Below are 17136 nucleotides of genomic sequence, written 5' to 3'. Positions count from 1 at the left end.
TCACCCACCTGCCGTTCTGACTGCGCGCCTCACCACTGTGTCCTTCACCACACTCACATACTTCTCTGCCACTCCTGGGTTGCATATGCAGTACCACAGTTCCTCTTTTAGAAAAAAAAACCTTTCAAACTTGTACAGCGACATAGCCTCACGGCTGCTCTTCATTTAATCGTCTACCTCTAATAGCATTCATAGTGGCCAGGGGTGGGAAGGGCGGGGTCTGAAGCCAATCCCAGGTTGGTAGCATGTTTTTGGACAGTGGAAAGTCCATTCTAATTGGTCTCTGGTTAAAGGTTTCATTAATAAAGTTGGTTCCATATTTACTGAGTACGCCCCTACAGTTCTTTTGTTTTTTTGTCCAAACCTGTGAAAAGACTGTGTGAGAGCCCGCATTTTTGGTCAGCAGTTTTTTTATGCTGATGCATTCTCTTTCATTATCTGTCTGGGCCAAGAGAAAAAAGAAAACATCCTACAGTAACAAAAAGAAAAGAAAACAAATTTTCAGCAATTCAGCACACTCTAGTCTGCCATTTTCACTCCTGCTTGACATTTTCCTCTCACACAGAGAGATATAAATGGCAGTTTGCATTTGTCATGCTGAAGAACACAAAAAGATTCCTGACTGCTGGTATGGGATATCAAACATGAAAAGACAGAGAGGCTGCTCCGAGACAAAGCTTCGCTCCAAAGTGAACTGTTAAATCACGCCCAGAGAAGAAGAAGGAAGTTTGTCATCTCAAACGAATCTCATTTATAACATTTGTTTGTGCTGCTGTTTTTTTTTTCACTTTCAGGATTCTGGTGTATGGCAGTGTGGACACTGCAGCACAATGTCTATTGACACACCAGAACCCTGAGGGCTGCCCGGTGTTGTGCCTGAAGCACTCGTCTCGCTTCCTGTTTGCTGGTCTGCAGAACGGTACCATAAAAGTTTACAGGAGAAATGACAATGGTGAGATCATTATGGAATTGTTTACCTTTACTGTGTCAGCAGTAGATGCTGCTGCTGCTGCTGCTGCTGCTGCTCTCTGTGGTACATTTTCTTATTACAAATGCAAACCGTACTGGGTTAAGGAGTCAGATCATTGGGTATTAGCACAAATGGACATCCATTGTTTTAGACTTCAGGCTTTGTTGTAATTTTGAAGTGATGGTGCAATTCTCTGCCTGACAGGTTTTAATAAAATATATATATATAAAATAAAAATGTATATATATTATATATTATATAAGGTGTATTATATATTTTTTAACAAATATATACACAAAGCAACAAAAGGCATCAACACAGATGATGTATAATGTAACATTAATAATATTAATAATTGTGATTACAATTAATCGTGATTAATGCATAGGTTTTTTAAGATTCAATATGTTTTTAATCCTAATTTTTTTTTTAATAAATATTCACGATGGGAGTCAATCATCCAAAAAGTGCGATTTTCAGGTAGTTGGTTATACTTCTGCACATGAAAAGGTTAGGGTGTTTCCACCTACAGTAGTTTTAATATTTATTAATATATAATATTGATGAAGACTTCTCATAGGTTTTCTTTGAGTTTTTTTTTTTAACACTTTTCTGACCATCTATTCTTGTATTGTGGAGCGTTTACAAAGACATTCTGTACAGACCTTCCACTTTCATCACCTCACCCACACATGGGTCGGGCTCCCAGGACGTTCTGTTAAGAACTTCAGTCCCACAAGGTTGAACAGAAAAAAATTTCAAACAAAAAAGACCATATTAGCCAGTGGATGCTGTAAAACTGAAGTCTGTCAATGTTTGTAAAGGTTTTAATTTATTCAGTATATCCTGTACCATAACGCAGGTTTCAAATATATTTAGTTTTACGTTGTTAATGCATTGTATTTGAAACAGGTCTGTCTTAGAAAAGTGATTTTCCCCTTGGAGAGACTCAACTGGTCAAATAATGGTTACATAAAAAAACAACATAATATTAAGTTGTACTACTGCATTTAAGCAATTATAACATAACATATGGCACAGACACAATATACAGTATTTTCATATGTAATAAAATATAATAATCATCTAGTTCAAATGAACTCATAATTGACTAAAATCTCAGCCTATTTAGTTAAAGTCAATGCTGATATCCTGGCAGGGATTGAAGAAAGAAAACACTCACAAAGATCTTCTTCAACAGCTGATTATCTTTTTTTTTAGTTGTCATAGACATCTGCTGCCACCTAGCAGAAGAGCATTTAATTGTTATGCCTTTCATGGTTTGACGAGCAAAGAAAATTATTTGCAATAAATAAATATTAGTTTTCAGCCCAATTAGGTAAAATTGGATCATTTTCCACAGCTAATGATCTCACACGACACACTAGTGTGCCACGGCGCAGTGTTTGGAAATCACTGCAGTACTTCATAGTACACTTTTGTCTGCATGGTCATAATATAAACCTTGGACCGCCTTTTCCCCTGGAGTCACATGTCGTAGTGTTAGCCATTTTCACACCTAGGGTAAGTATGAAAACAACACCTCACCATGTGGTAAATGGCATGAAATGTTCAGTAAGGCATTGCACAATGGCCGCAGGAGGGGGAGATGGGAGGTGGGGTGGGCTTGGTGTGTGTACTTAACACCATCTCAGCAGTACTTTGCTGTCCTCACAGCCGGTGGAAACACAGTACTCCTATCACCTTGTTTTTCGTTGTTGTTTTTTTTTTTTTCGTACCTGGCTTGAGCGCATCAGCGTGTCTGCCTTTCTTCTGCCTGTGCACTCGTTTCCCTCTCAAGCAGAAAGGATGATTAATTACGCCAAGCTGCTGCATGCCGATTAAATATTACTATTCATGCTTTGTATATGAAAAAAGGGGAGGTTGGAGAAAAGCTCTGGAGGCTGTGATTGTTTGTGAATGCGGCACATCTGTTAAAGATTTATGCCTCTAAATGTCTATTAAAATAAGCCTGCAACAGCTTAAAAAAAGAAGCTTGAATTTAGAGCTGTGTCAGTGAGATACACATCAGCCGTCATGTCAGCTCAAAAAAAGTTCCACCCAGAGAAGTCAAAAATAAGTTGCAGTGTCGGTGCTAAGTGCACAGTGATGGAAAGACATTCACAAGCGTACAATTTTAAAAAGGTGGGAACGTGACCTTTCTAACATGCCAAGCAGTTAACGTCAGGGGAAGTCAGGGGCTATTGTAAAGCCATTCTGCTATGAAAGGGAGAAATAAACAACTCCAAATGTTAATTAAATGGCTTGATGGACCCTCCCGCCCCACCACCCCCGTCCCTTCTGTAATTTAGCTTCATTAACGCAGAGCAAAAGAAATGCTTATGTAATTCACTCTGTAATGTGCTTCTGTGGCAGCTGAGAAGGGTGCCGTGTGATTAAAAGTCAAAGGAAAAAAGGGATTCTGCTCCAATTTCACAATGATGAAGCAGAAGAGCGGGTGAGACAGTAAGAGAGTGGAAGAAAGTCAGCAAGTGGATTAAAGTGTACACAAGAGTTATTAGCATGTGGGTGGCGAAGTCTGCGCTGCTGTGTGCTGAGATTTAAATAGAGGTCCGTGGTCTTTATTTAGTCGAGCAGCAGTTTAGATTCTCTCACACAGTCGCTTTTCATTAAAGTGAAATAAAACAAGCCTCCACTGTGAGCTGCCCTCACTGATGCTTCGGTAATTGCTTAATAACTTCTTACGTCTTCAGAAATATCTTTTGAAATGAACACCAGTGCATCTGGCTGTAACAAGTAGGCAGGAATAAAAGTAATGACTCTAAACAGAGAAAACATTGTGGCAAATGAAACGTATGTTTTTATAATTATACAATTATAATATATATTTTTTATTTAAAAATGTGACGACTGACACCAACATTTCTTTCCCACAAATGTTACATCACTTTAGGAATTTCTAACAAATGGAGACCTTTTTCTGTGAAAGGAACCTTGTCAGGGTGTTGGTCCAAATATTTGTGTCTCAGGAGAATCCGTCTATTCTTTAAGTGTCTGTAACAACAAGCTAGGTGTTTTATAATCTGCCAAAATCGTTCACTTTGATTTCACGCACACACATTGTGATGTCACAAAGAAACGTTAGTAGTTTCAATAAATAAAATGTCAAATCACCTGGACCCTAGTACTAGTCAGATTTGAAATGATAAATTCTATGAATCACTCTTTGTATTTGTTTCTCTTTGATCCAACACTGATTTGTTTAAACATTTCATTTTTTCCTGACTTCATCAGCCTTCACTTTTGTTTTTCCAGATGATCTTTGGAATTCCGACTCCTGCCAAAGTGTGAACCTGGGTTCAGAACCAGTGAGAACGTTGCTGGTGTTAGACGACTCGTTGTGGGCCAGCTGTGGGAACACAGTCACGGTGGTGGACATGCCCAGTCTGAGGACTCAGGTAACAGCACGGTTACACTGCTGCAGTGTAAACGAACAAACCAGGGTCCAGACCTGAGCTATAACAATGGAAGGATGGATGTGTGGCTGCATACATTAATGAATGGCTGGGCCTACGGATGGACGGGGGGCTGACGGATGTGTGGCTGACTTACAAAGGTAGATGGATCGTTAATTGAACTCCACCCCTCATAGAAACATCAAAAACATAAATATAAACAAATACATTGATAATATCAAATAATAATAATTAAGAAAACATTTTATATTGTTGTTATAAAATGGGTTAAATAAATAACCCGGCGAGGGGACAGTGAGAGAGACAGCGTCAAGTGAAAAAATGGAGCTCGGTTGAGCACTCGTAACTCGATGTACATATAACCAGCAGTTGGTTTTTTTTGCAAGGTCGACTCCTCTCACAGCTGCAGCTGATAAATATTCCAAGTCTTAGCTAAACCATGGTCCAGAGACCTGAATGGATGAGTCCACGGATGAAACTTCTCCACAAGGTTGTTTTTTTGTCATTAGTTAGTTTTTTTTTTCCTTCACCTTTCGAGAAAATTTTCCCTCTTTTCAACTTTGAAAAAAAAAGATTTATGCACACAGCCTCATAGAGCCAGCTGTATAATCTGTGATGTCATCAAGATATACTGCCTGGAGCTGCTGCATGGACAACAGATCAAAGCCTTCGTGGAACAGTCGAATTTTTGCGGAGAGGCTTCCACACAAACACTTATCAGATTTATTTTGCAGCAACGCGCCGAGCTCCGAGTTATGGCGCAGGAATTCACGCCATTATCTTCAGAGAACCATCCGGGTTCTTGTATCTGTCATGCTAAAGTTTTCCTCCAAGGTGTTCATCTATACTGTGTGACATTAGAGCCGTGGAGGGGTGGGGGGGTCGGGCGAGGGGAAGGAGGGCATCTTCAACGGTGGTGCCTGATAATGAATAGAGAAAAACATACTCTGCTGGGTAACGTTAATGTGATATCACAAATCTGAAATGCAAACCATTACCATTTAATTATGTTTGTGTGTGTGTTTGTGTGTGTGTTTGTGTGTGTGGGCTTCTCTTGATGAAAATGTACAAGGTCTTTTGTTGAGCACAAGTGTGTGTACTAAACAGACCTTCCCTGAACAAGAAAACAGTCACGATAAGTAGAAAGCAAAACAACCCTTGGAACAAAAACAAAAACACACTGACAGTTAGCAAAACACATTGGTTTTAATGGAGGTATTACAACAACGGTGAGAAAAATAGAAGAATCTCATAAAGATTATTCGTCAGTTTTCACCGTCTGTACAATAGATACTTTATGAGTTTAAGTTTTTGATCAGGTAGGTTTCAAGGTTAAAAGATGTGACGTGAAGTCACCGTGGCGATGTATTCCTAAGGCACTGACAACTTAGAAAGTCGATGTCGGTGCTCTTTTATTCTGAGCGGTAGAAATATAAATGACTGCTGCTGGGACTGGGCTGATATCACCGAGCAGGCCCGAGTCAAAGATCAACTCGGAGAACGGTTCTGGAGGAATATATTCTCCTGTGTTACTGCGTATGCTGTGTGTCGTTTACCTAAAGCATGCAGAAAAACACATTATCAAACACAGCAGGGGCTTCACATGGGGCTGCACGGGGGCTTTGCTCCCGTTACTGCTCAGGAAACCAGGACCTTGGGAGCTGCTCAGAGGTCTATGAACCCACTGTCGCCTCATTCATTCACATTCATCATAAAATATCAATGAGCGTTTAGCTATAAAGCTTGGAAAAATGTAGTTTCTGCCTCCATTGTATACTTGCCAGAAGAGATGTGCCCTCCTTTGTGTTGCCCGCTTCAAACTATGAACGTCAGACAGGAAAACTCAGGTGTGACGTATATTTGAAGCCGGTGAAGTCGTCCTTGAGATTCACACATTTGAGTGAACTGAGCTCAGACATCTTATTTTTATTCCTCCACCTCCTTTTTCTTTACCCTTTACCATCCCCCCGAGACACAGGCTTAATCATCTGAATAGCCATGTAGCGGATGCAGTGTTCTGGTTCACTGTACCCCCACTGCTGCTCAGGTCTGGTTAGCTCTTTGCTAACCTTGTCTTCCTGGCTAATGCAGTCTCCCGAGAGCTGACTTCACAGAGGGGGCACCGGTGCATATCTGGGATCTGGAAAAAGCAGAGCTTGGCACCTGAAGCAGGAGACATGACTCGGAGCGAGGCTCACATTCATTTAGCTTCCTTCTGTTGTTTCCCCCCGTGGATTTTGAACGCTTTGTTAGATTTGCAGCACCTTTTTGAATCGTTTATCCGTGTCTTTGCTGGACACGGCGGCTCGCCTCGTTTGACGTCACAGATCTGCTCACTCCTCCTCGGCCTGTCTTTAAATCTTCACAGATTTCTTTGACTCTTCAGTGTCATTGAAATACACATTTTCAGTCTACTGGCAGTGAGTCCGACTCCTCACTTGCTTTGATTTCAAATTGCCTTTGTCGAAATAACAAAGAAGTCATCCAGACTTGGAAACCTATCAGTATAGTTTGTGCTTTGTACTATTCAATTATTTATACTGCAGCCTAAAGGGGATAGATGAAAATTATACAGCTATCAAAACCCCGGCAATACAACAGCCGTGTGTAAAGACAGTGTAATGACAGCATGCGGCGAGGGTTCATGAGCTGATAAATATTTCATTCCTAATATTTTGACACAACCTTACTTTTGACAGTTTAAAGACACTAAGACAGCTTTGGTTTTGGGCCCACAGCCTGAAAAAAGACGGTAAAATGTTAATTTTTGCTACTGATGTGATTCAGCCATCCCGCTATTTCATCAGCGTCCTCGGTGTCCTGCTCTGAGAGAGAAGGGTAAAAAGCAGCCAAGGACCTAGTTTTTCAGAGATCAGGAGACCGTGTTATTGGACCGTCACCCTGACCTTTAATGACAAAAAAAAAGAAAGCTGTTTTTCCTCAGCCCAGTGCCTGTGGAGCTGCACGGCTCATACAGCCGGCACACACACATTCCAGACTCCGTCCTCAAAAATCACTGCCTCCGAACATAACGATCCAAAACTTCATTCAGAGCCAGGGCATGTTTACACACAAAATACTTTCTCACACAAATCAAATTTAGTGTTGCTGGTGTAACTCCCTGCCTAGTCATACATGCAGCCGACAGGGTGAGAGATGAGCCTCAAACTGCAGAAGCAGTTAATATGGACCACTAAAGTGTGGCACTCACATGGCTAGCTCCACAGCCACGGTGTCCACAGTCGTTCAAAGAGAATCCTGAAGAAGAATGCTTTATTACCAGCCGTGGAGTCAGGAGATTCAGTGGCAGCTGCTAGAAATGGTTGGCACTCGTGTGGTGACGAGCCTGGGGTCGGTCTGTGGTATTTCCCTGCTTCCAAGGAAGACTGTCTGGCCAATATTGGACTTGTGTGCAACGAACAAAACACCAGTTAATCTTACACCACCGTCTTGCAGACATAACCTAAAATCTTCTTTTTTACCTTGAAGACATTTATCAGATTTTGTAAAAGTAACACTTTTGCTTCTGCTTTTTCACAGCATCAGGGTTTTGTTGTATGTTGATGACCTGGTAGGTGGCTCCAGGGAGTTAGCTGTTGTCCACACTCAGACAAGGTCATCCAGCAGAAAAACAGGGGTTTTACTGAAAAATGAGAAACCCTTCTGCGTGACCTTCCACCTGTAACTCTGTGTTTTTGAGTCTGCAGTTAAAGTGGCTCTGTTATCCAAGGGAAATGCATAAAAACCATCAGAGACGTTCAGCCGAATAATTGGTCGGTTTTGATGATCTCACTGTGGGAGTACTGAGCGTCATCACTCTTCCTTACAATTATGTGATTTAGTCAGTGAGTCCAGACGTCGAGTTCTGTCGTCTGGTCTTTGACACTTAAGTTCCAACACATGCAGTCAACCGTTCAGAATTACATTATTTAAATCATCAAGAAAATGAATTCTTTATTTTTTTGGGGTCACATTTCTCAGGACAGACTTGTTAAAACCTTAGTTTAGAGGTGTCTAGAAGAGGTGTTTGGCCCTAACCCTGATGAAGATCAACAGAAACCACCCTCTCTGGTTCAGGATAAAATCCCTGTCATCTTGTACAGAATAAAGTCAAAGTCTTCAGATTGGTGATTTTACTTGAACAGCTATTTTCTCTGTTCATTTGTGTCCATATAAACACGGTGATTGCGCCATTGAAAATGTACGGTAGATTAGGTGACCCGAGAGACAGAATGACTCTAACGGTCCATCCAATGGGCCCTGTTTACATTCTTTTCCAATTCAATCCCATTACAGGAGGTTTTGACCAATCGTGGAGCAGTTTAGAAGGGGATAGAACGTTGTCTCTTATTGCCTGTTCCACTTTAACTACCCTGGATAGAGGCCCCCATGGTGGTATGATTGCTTCTGTAGCACTAGCAGCAAGCACTACACCAGTGCTAGTCCAAAAGAGAGTTGGCAATAAGGGGCAATAAAATGCGTGACAATATCAGCAGAGGGTTTTACAGACAGAGAGATGGCCCCAGGTCAGACGTCATGTATGAAATCTGAGCCCAGGACAGACAACCTGGAGTCAAAAGGATACATTCGTGTATGTGTGTACTCTTCTGGTGAGCCTGTTTAAAAGACTGGTAAAAAAATAAATAAAATAATAATTTGTTGTCTTGACATTTTCATGAAATCTGGTAAAAAAATAAATAAAATAATAATAATAATTGGTTGACTTGACATTTTCATGAAATAAAAAAAAAATCCTAAGAAATGACAGTGGTTAATAGAGCAAAGAAAATGACACTGTTAAGACAGTGGTTAATAGAGCAAAGAAAATGTCACTGTTAACGTCATGGTAATCATTTCAGTCAGCATCAGAATATTTTACCGGTAAAAAGATCTAAATTTGAACATCCAGTTTTCAGTGACATTCAACTGATTATAGCTGGGATAAATCACCTGGGAATCCATTTAAAGGATGTCAATTAATTTGAAATAGAGCGAAACCTGTTGGTTACAAATGCTGATGCTGGCGGGCGTCGAACCTGAGGTTGGAGCCTCCACAAACACACTCTGGGTGTTGAGAGGGTATTTTAACCACTAGGTGCTTCAGTGAATTTAAAACACTTCTCCACAGTGTGTGTAAATGACCGTGCATATTGACGATGTCAAGGCGAGGCTGAGTGGATGGACGGTGGCTGACAGCCATTTTCGGTTTCAATTTGCAAATTGTAGATTCTTAATTATTAATTATCTGATATGATGATGGCAGTTTGCATCTGTTTGTGTTAATGCGTGTACTTGTGTGTACATGTATGTGCTGGGTGGGTGTGAGTTTGATAAAGGACGATGTCAGCAGTATTTATACTCTGAGTTATTCTGTGTCTTTTTTATAGCACCCCTCTCTATATCCAGAAATCAGAGATCTTTAGATCAGCTTTGCTAATATGAGATGGAGGGGTGAAAATAATACAGGAAATGTTTACTAATACTTTACTGACAGTAATTAATAAATGAAAATAGCGCACGTGTCACTTCCACATATTTTAGGGTAACGTACTACATGCAGGCATTTGTGTTGCAACACCCCCCAGTGATGATAAAATTGAACTGATCCATTCATGTCACCTGACCACTGACCAGAAGAAAGCAGTGACCCCATGTGATCAAATCCACTAGACACCTCAGTCCCTTAATATTAGCAATTAAACAATTTAGGTTATATTTTGTGGAAATTAAGTAATGTCATTTTTATATGACTAAAATGTTGTCAAATTGTTGTTTCATAAAAAGTGATCGTATCATATCAAATAAAAAACCCCTGGTCTCGCAGAAGGAGGGCAGGGTGTAGAACACCTATAATGTTCTGCTACAGAACACAATGCAAAGCCCCATCCAGAGGCTTTTCCATGGTGAATTTGAGTCACTAATACCACCCACTACAAACAGTACTCCATGAAGACTTTACCACCTGTAATTTAACACAGCCTTAAAGATACAGACATGAGTGAACAAGTATCGATCCACCCTGAGTGACAGACCTTGTTCCAGCCTGGTCTTCCCTCCACTCCTTCACTCTCCCCACTCCCTGCTGTCGCTCACACGTCCAGTCCACGACTCCTGTTTCACGTCCAGTTCCTTTCGAGCTGCTCCGTCTCATCACACTAACCCCGTCCTCGGCCCCCAGCCGGGGCTTTGTACTTCACACTTAGCTCTGAGCACAGATATATGGTGTCACCTGATGTAATGAAGAACTAATGAGCTGTTTAGAGGAGTTGTAGCCTTCGTGGTTGCTGCTCTCCTGTCTTCACACTGTGTGCAGACAACTACAGAAGGCTGTGTGTGTGTGTGTGTGTGTGCGCTGTGTTGTTGTTAGTGTGACACGGCAGAGTTGAGTGGAAAGGGCGCATTACCACTGTCAAGCTCCACTGCCCACCTCATCTCTGTAAGCACTGCTGGATTTTCTAGACTAATACCAGGATGTTGGCCGAGGAAGAAGCAGTCGTGAATTTTTTTTCACCCAGTGTCAGTAAGATATCATCAAGATAGTGAAATCAACATCTGTGAGTTATTCTTTAGAAAAAAAAAAGAAAATTTCTGATTAATTTACTTCAATCACATCAATCAAACAATATTTGACACATTAAAGCAAAGTTTTTCAGTTAAAAATGAGTTTAGCCACTGAATCAATAAATGGATAAATACATTAACATTAGCTTTGCTCTCTGCACCAGGACTGGTGTAGCTAACATTAGCTTTGCTCTCTGCACCAGGACTGGTGTAGCTAACATTAGCTAACAGCTAGCTCTCTGTTGTGTTTTATGTTGAGATTACCTGTTTTTAAAGTGCTTCATTTATCAGAAAACCCTTTGTTGCACAATGTGCACACAACAGGAATCTTATCCACCTGGCTGGCAAATTAACCTTTGGTGCATTACCGCCCCCTCCTGGGCTGGAGAGTGTTACAAGTATGCCAGAAGTTAATGAATTGAGAACGGTGCATGAAATGTGTTATTTTTTCTTTTATTTGTTATTTAAATTAAAATCTCACTCCTAACATTAGAAAACCAAAAATATATAATTTTCACAAGTCATTTATTTAAATAATTTAAATTGCCAGACAGACTAGCACCAGGTGGTTTCCAACATATGTTGAGCAGGATGGCAGCCATCGATTAGCAGCATATCCTTCTCACAGCCATCAGGCTTCATAATGATTAATGTGATAATTATGCAGCACACACTGTCAGATATTATAACAGACCTGTCAAATGGTTTCAATTGCAGTGGCTTATTGAATGTGAAATGTGCCTTTGTGTGTCTTATGGATGTGTAACTTTTTGAAAGCCGCATTTGAAATTCCAAGACCTGTATTTTATATTCTTTACCAGACAGAGCTTAGCAAAAAAAAAAAAAAAAAAAAACACATCAAAGCTTCCTTTCCTTTCGCCTTAATTTCAAACAAAGCAGGAGCCACTGGCAAGGGCACGAAAACCGCTGTTAATCCCTGTGTGTTGGTCTTCTGGGTTTGGGGTTGGGGGCACATTCTCATCTTCACCAAATTGCTCTTGTTGACTAATTGCCCGGGCTCATCAAACCCATGCAGTGACAGTGATATGAGTTCTAAGATGATGCCTGAACCAGCCCTTGTCACGCCTTCCACCTCAGGGGCAGCATGTGTTTCTATGATAAGGCCCATTGCATTTATTTAGAGTAACTCATTAAGCTCTGTTTTTTTTCTAGTCTGCTCTTCAAACTTAGAAACCAGGGAGACGATGCAAAGTCGTTTGTCAGGTCCTGAAATAACAGAATTAAAGAGTTTTATTTACTGAAAAAAACCCTTCAAAAACCATTCAGCAGATGAACAACAAGAGCCTGACCTCATCAGAGTACAGTATAAAATGAACAGAAAATAGAACAAAAATGAACAGTGTTTTTTTTCCTTTTGTTACTTTAATCCATTTATGGAGAAAAGGTTTGTTCAATTATGTTAGAAGCCAATCACACTTTGATAAAATGTGATTGGGTTTAGGTTCACCGCTGATATTTGGAATATTATCTTTCATGACAGAAATTTGAAGTCCATCCAGACCCGACGGTGAGCGTCACACACATGGCCTGTGCGGGGGGCGGAGTGTGGATGGCCTTCTCCGAGGGCTCCTCCATTCGCCTGTTTCACACGGAAACACTGGAGCTTCTGCAGGAAATCAACATCTCCACACGGTCCACCCTGCTGAAAACTGCGTACCTCACAGGGATTCACACTTCATTTGCAAACTATGATATTGGACTACGGATTGCTCACGACACGCTCTCTTTTTATTCCTTCTTCACTAAGACATTAGACCAATGTTTCCAGCTTTTCTTTTCAAAGTAACATTTTTAGACCTCAGTATAAGGGTCATTTTTTTCCTTTAGTATTTTATTTATTTGACCTTTGGGACATAATCCTGTCGTCCACACAGTTGTTTCGAACAACTTTGGTTAAAGTAAAGTAAAGTAGTGTGGGAGGTGTTGGCCGCCGTGCTGGAGAAGCATTCATAACAACGCCATATGTAGAAATTGGCTAAAATGTCCCTTTAATGAAAAGTATTTGAAGAGAAACTCTCAACATTTTTGTTATCCGGGTTTCCAAGGAAACGTGCTTGTTTTTATAGGGAAACATACGACATCCTTTCCTAAAATACGGATAATTGGCAATATGAAGTCCATTTCACACAGTTTTTCCTTTGTGTTTCAGTCTATTTTTTTTTATCCCCTTTTAAGCTAATATTCCCCTTTTTGCTCCACTTTCTCCCTTTCACTACTTGTCTGCTTTCATCTGTTCTGCTTCAAAGCCTACTTACCTCACTGCAATCAATTTAAAGTAGCCCTTTACTTCCTATATAACTGTCTTCAGGAGCGATGAAATATTTATCAGCTATCCTCGCTGTCTGTTTGCGCCCGTATGCATTATGGCAAACAAATTAGATAGCACTGAAGCATCCCTAAAATGATCTGATGGGAATAACTGTACATGCGACTCAATACCTTCCTGCCTTCAATATGTTCAAGCGATGGACCATTAGCTTGTTTTGCTGCATATGACGATCACTCAGAGTTTTTTTGAGCAGGGTTATAATTGCATCTGGATTTAGACAATGTTTTCTTAGTTCTGGAGATTTGCCAGACATTGATTGATGCAATTAGGGCAACGCTGAGCTGAGCTAGAGCGCCTCGTCGAAAAAGGTTTTCTTCGTTGTGCGGCTGATAATCAGAATTTAGAAAGAATGCATATCTTCAACAACAAGTGTCAACCTAAAATACACACATATATATATATATATATACAGCACACGATGGACAGCACACCACTGCAAACATCGCCTCTGCCTAGTGAGCAGGGGCAGCTCGGGGGGCACTTTGTGGGGGATGGTGCCATTCTCAGTGTACCTCAGTGGGACCCAGGGGCTGGTGGATTTGAACCTGCAACCTTCTGGAAACAAGTCTACTTCCTTATATATATTTATATTTTCAAACATTATTATTTGATGTTTATACTGGAATCCAGTTTTGTGACGTTTGGATGGCTTGGCAATCCAGATTTGGCTTTTGAGGCGGCCAAAGCAGGATCACTGCACTGGTGCATGTGTGATCAGAAACAACATTTTTCGTATCAAAGTTGAAAAAGACAGAGGATTTAAGGAAAACAGATTGGTGCGGCCACATTATCTGCTGATCCAGAGGTCATTTTCCTCAGCATCACTGGCCCTGCTGAAATATGCAGCAGATCGGAGGTAGGATGGCGGCAGCCTCAAGGCCGGGCCCCTGGTGGGGGGTTGCAAGGTCAAAAGAGAAAGAGTTGTTGGGCTCATTTCCTGAGGGTCTGGGGAAAAAAAGAAGATCTTTAAGTTGAGTTGTGATTTGCGGGGCTCACATGAGAAAAGACCCTTCCTGGATGTTCTACCACCACAGACAGCGCACATGAAATACCGATAGTTTCTCACTGTCAATAGGTCTGTGCTCCCTTCAGCTTTCTTCTTGACTTATGCTGGGACGTGCTGTAATGATACACTCCCGTAATCCTCTCCCTTTAACGTGATTTATACTCAGTGGGGAACTCCAGTTGTAAACAGAGTTTCGGGGTCAGGATGAAGCTGCTGTTCTCTTTTCTACTAATGCCTTTAATAGTTCTGTCCTCGGGGTGAGGATAATACTCTGTCTAATACTGTGGGGACATTGCCTGTTTTAAGGCAAATCCAGGTTCTTCATGCCTGCTTGTTATGAGTGTGTGTGTGTGTGTGTGTGTGTGTGTGTGTGTGTTTGTGTTTGCAGAAACTGGCTGCAGGATAAGATAAACTTCCTTAAGCTGCAGTGTCTTTGTCATTATCCGTTTTGATCACTCGTCTTATACATGATGCCTGACATGCACTCCCTCCGACTTATCTCCAAATTTCATGGTCACACAAAAGTGGGTGTTGATCAGCCCCACTCTCTCACTTAAGCTCCGACCCAAGTACAAATGGACTGCGGGGCTGTGTGAGCAGGTGGCAGACAGTTTCGGAGATAAAGACTGTTTTCATCAGCGTCTAACTCAACACTTTGCGACCCTCCAAGGTCTCCACCCAGAGGCTTCTGCTGTGTTGGCTGAATACGATCCTCCGCTCGTGCCGCTCGTAGACTCGGCATCAGCTCTTTGCTGCTGGCGATTCATCTCTGCGCGAAAAAAAAAAGAAAAAAAAGAAAAACCTGAATTAATTAATGACACTGTTGTTGAGCCACTCATGCAGATCACTCTAATCCGTGGCGACACTGAACAAGCATGTAAATACAGCTACATATGTAAATGAGGATTGTCCTGGGTGACTCCTTCACATGACTCTGTACTGTAATTCTATTACAGTGGCCGTGAAAAGGATGGTTAATGGTTCTTTGGATAACAGGGCGACACTGTGCTCAGTGTGATGGGAAAACCCCAGAATGAGAAGAATAAACCCTCAGCAAGAATACGTTCTTACACACTAGCAACTAGGAACTGATCAACACACATTAGTTTGTGTGAGTGCGCCCTGAGAGATCCAGCCAGCCATGCCACCTTAAAGATGTTTTAAGGTGGCATGCCCAGGCACCTTAAAGATTCTTTTACATGGTCCATTCTTTAATAAGGAACGTACCACAGGTTGGGTTGCCCCACAGATGGATGAGTCACCAGATGCATTTGTTTTATTAATATCTCTACATAGTGGTGTTTTATGTGGTTTTAACTTTAAAGTATGCCCCGCAGAACTTTAGGCAGGTATAGTACAGGTGCAACAGATAGATTACATTTATATAGAAAACTTTACTCTTTTGAGTTGAACAGATGTTGGATATTTCAACAAAGAAACTTTTCTTTTTTATATCGAAAAAATATTGACTTTTGTGTCGAACTGAACCGAACAGTGAATTTAGTATATTGTAGCACCCCTTATATATATATATATATATGTATATATACATATATATACATATATATATATACAGTATATATATATATAAATATATTTGTTAGTTTGTCCTCACCATCATAAAGGACTCAAATCCACCTTCTTACCAACTTACGTATTTGTGTGGGAGCTGAACGGTTTTAGTCGAGACATGTCAAAGACAAATTTGAATCAGGATAACTAACAAACATGTTGAAATGTTTCATCTCCCCAAGACTGGATGTTCTTTTCCAAAGCACTCTGGAAACCCTGGCTCTGCCTGAAAATCAATGGCAGCTCAAAATTCCGCCGCACCACCGTCTGCTGTTCTCTGAGCTTCGTGTTTTTCCTGCAGCACTAAGTGTTGAATACGAGTGTTGTTTTAGGTTTTGTTTTCTTCTCTACATTGCAGGTCAGAAGAGCATGCGAGTCACCAGTCTCCTGATTTGCCAGGGCCTGTTATGGGTGGGCACCGCCCAGGGCATCATTATCACTCTACCCGTTCCCAAACTAGAGGGCATCCCCAAAATTACAGGTATGGATCGGAGGGAGGGAGGGTGGATGTTTGTGACCCAACAGCCTGATGGGAGGTCAGAGAAGCACTGAGGCCTTTTATTTCATGACAGAAAATGACTGTGCACTGGCCGTTATTGAGGTCACACTTCACATTTTTCTTGTAGCCCTGAGAATCTCTGCCAACATTAGCAGAGGCATCATACAAATCACCCCGTCCACCATAAACACACACCGTATATGCAGTATAGCTAGGAATAGTACTGCAGGGTCGTTTAAAAACCTCTTCCTGGCTGCAGTCTGTCTATGACTTCATGTGAATGAGGTCATTAGAGTCTCACTTGGACAAATCTTGTTACAGCCTAATTTATGACTAAATGTCAAGGGCTTTTTTAACACCGACCATTTCAGTATAGATTAGCACTGTGAAAAAATATCGTGGTATTTGCTTTAAATAATTTGAGATTATTTAAATCACGTGTCAAACTCAAGGCCCGGGGTCCAAATGCGGCCCGCCAAGATGTTCTGTGTGGCCCACGGGAGCTTAAAAACCATTTAGTACAGTCCATGCAGCAGAGTTTCTTAAATGGAGAAACTACGTTTCTCAGGTTAAGAAAGTCACAGAGTTTTACTGTGATTAATCAGATAAGACACTTCAAATGTTCACAGCCCAAGTATAAACACATCTTTCAGACCAGTACAGTCTGTTGTGACTGTCCTGGATATTTAAATGTCTGTGTCCCTCTGTCTGTGTAGGGGAGGGGGGGGGCTCTCTTAATGA

General features: G+C 41.1%; 1 protein-coding gene across 2 annotated transcripts in view; it reads left to right on the top strand.

The window, feature by feature from the left end:
- arhgef10la (Rho guanine nucleotide exchange factor (GEF) 10-like a) overlaps nucleotides 1-17136 on the top strand; it is a 108734-nt gene that overhangs the window by 87181 nt on the left and 4417 nt on the right. The window contains exons 23-26 of one of the 2 annotated variants that reach the window (XM_025060488.1): nucleotides 795-952; nucleotides 4247-4389; nucleotides 12470-12638; nucleotides 16252-16380. In XM_025060488.1, the coding sequence (XP_024916256.1) occupies nucleotides 795-952; nucleotides 4247-4389; nucleotides 12470-12638; nucleotides 16252-16380 (599 nt within the window). Of the gene's footprint in view, nucleotides 1-794; nucleotides 953-4246; nucleotides 4390-12469; nucleotides 12642-16251; nucleotides 16381-17136 lie in introns of both variants that reach the window. The other variant, XM_017036759.2, reaches the window with a different exon arrangement.

Source organism: Cynoglossus semilaevis, chromosome 11 (genome assembly GCF_000523025.1).
Source record: "Cynoglossus semilaevis isolate Cse_v1.0 chromosome 11, Cse_v1.0, whole genome shotgun sequence".
NCBI classification, from domain to species: Eukaryota; Metazoa; Chordata; class Actinopteri; order Pleuronectiformes; family Cynoglossidae; genus Cynoglossus; species Cynoglossus semilaevis.
This window is presented reverse-complemented; position numbering and strand designations above follow the sequence as displayed.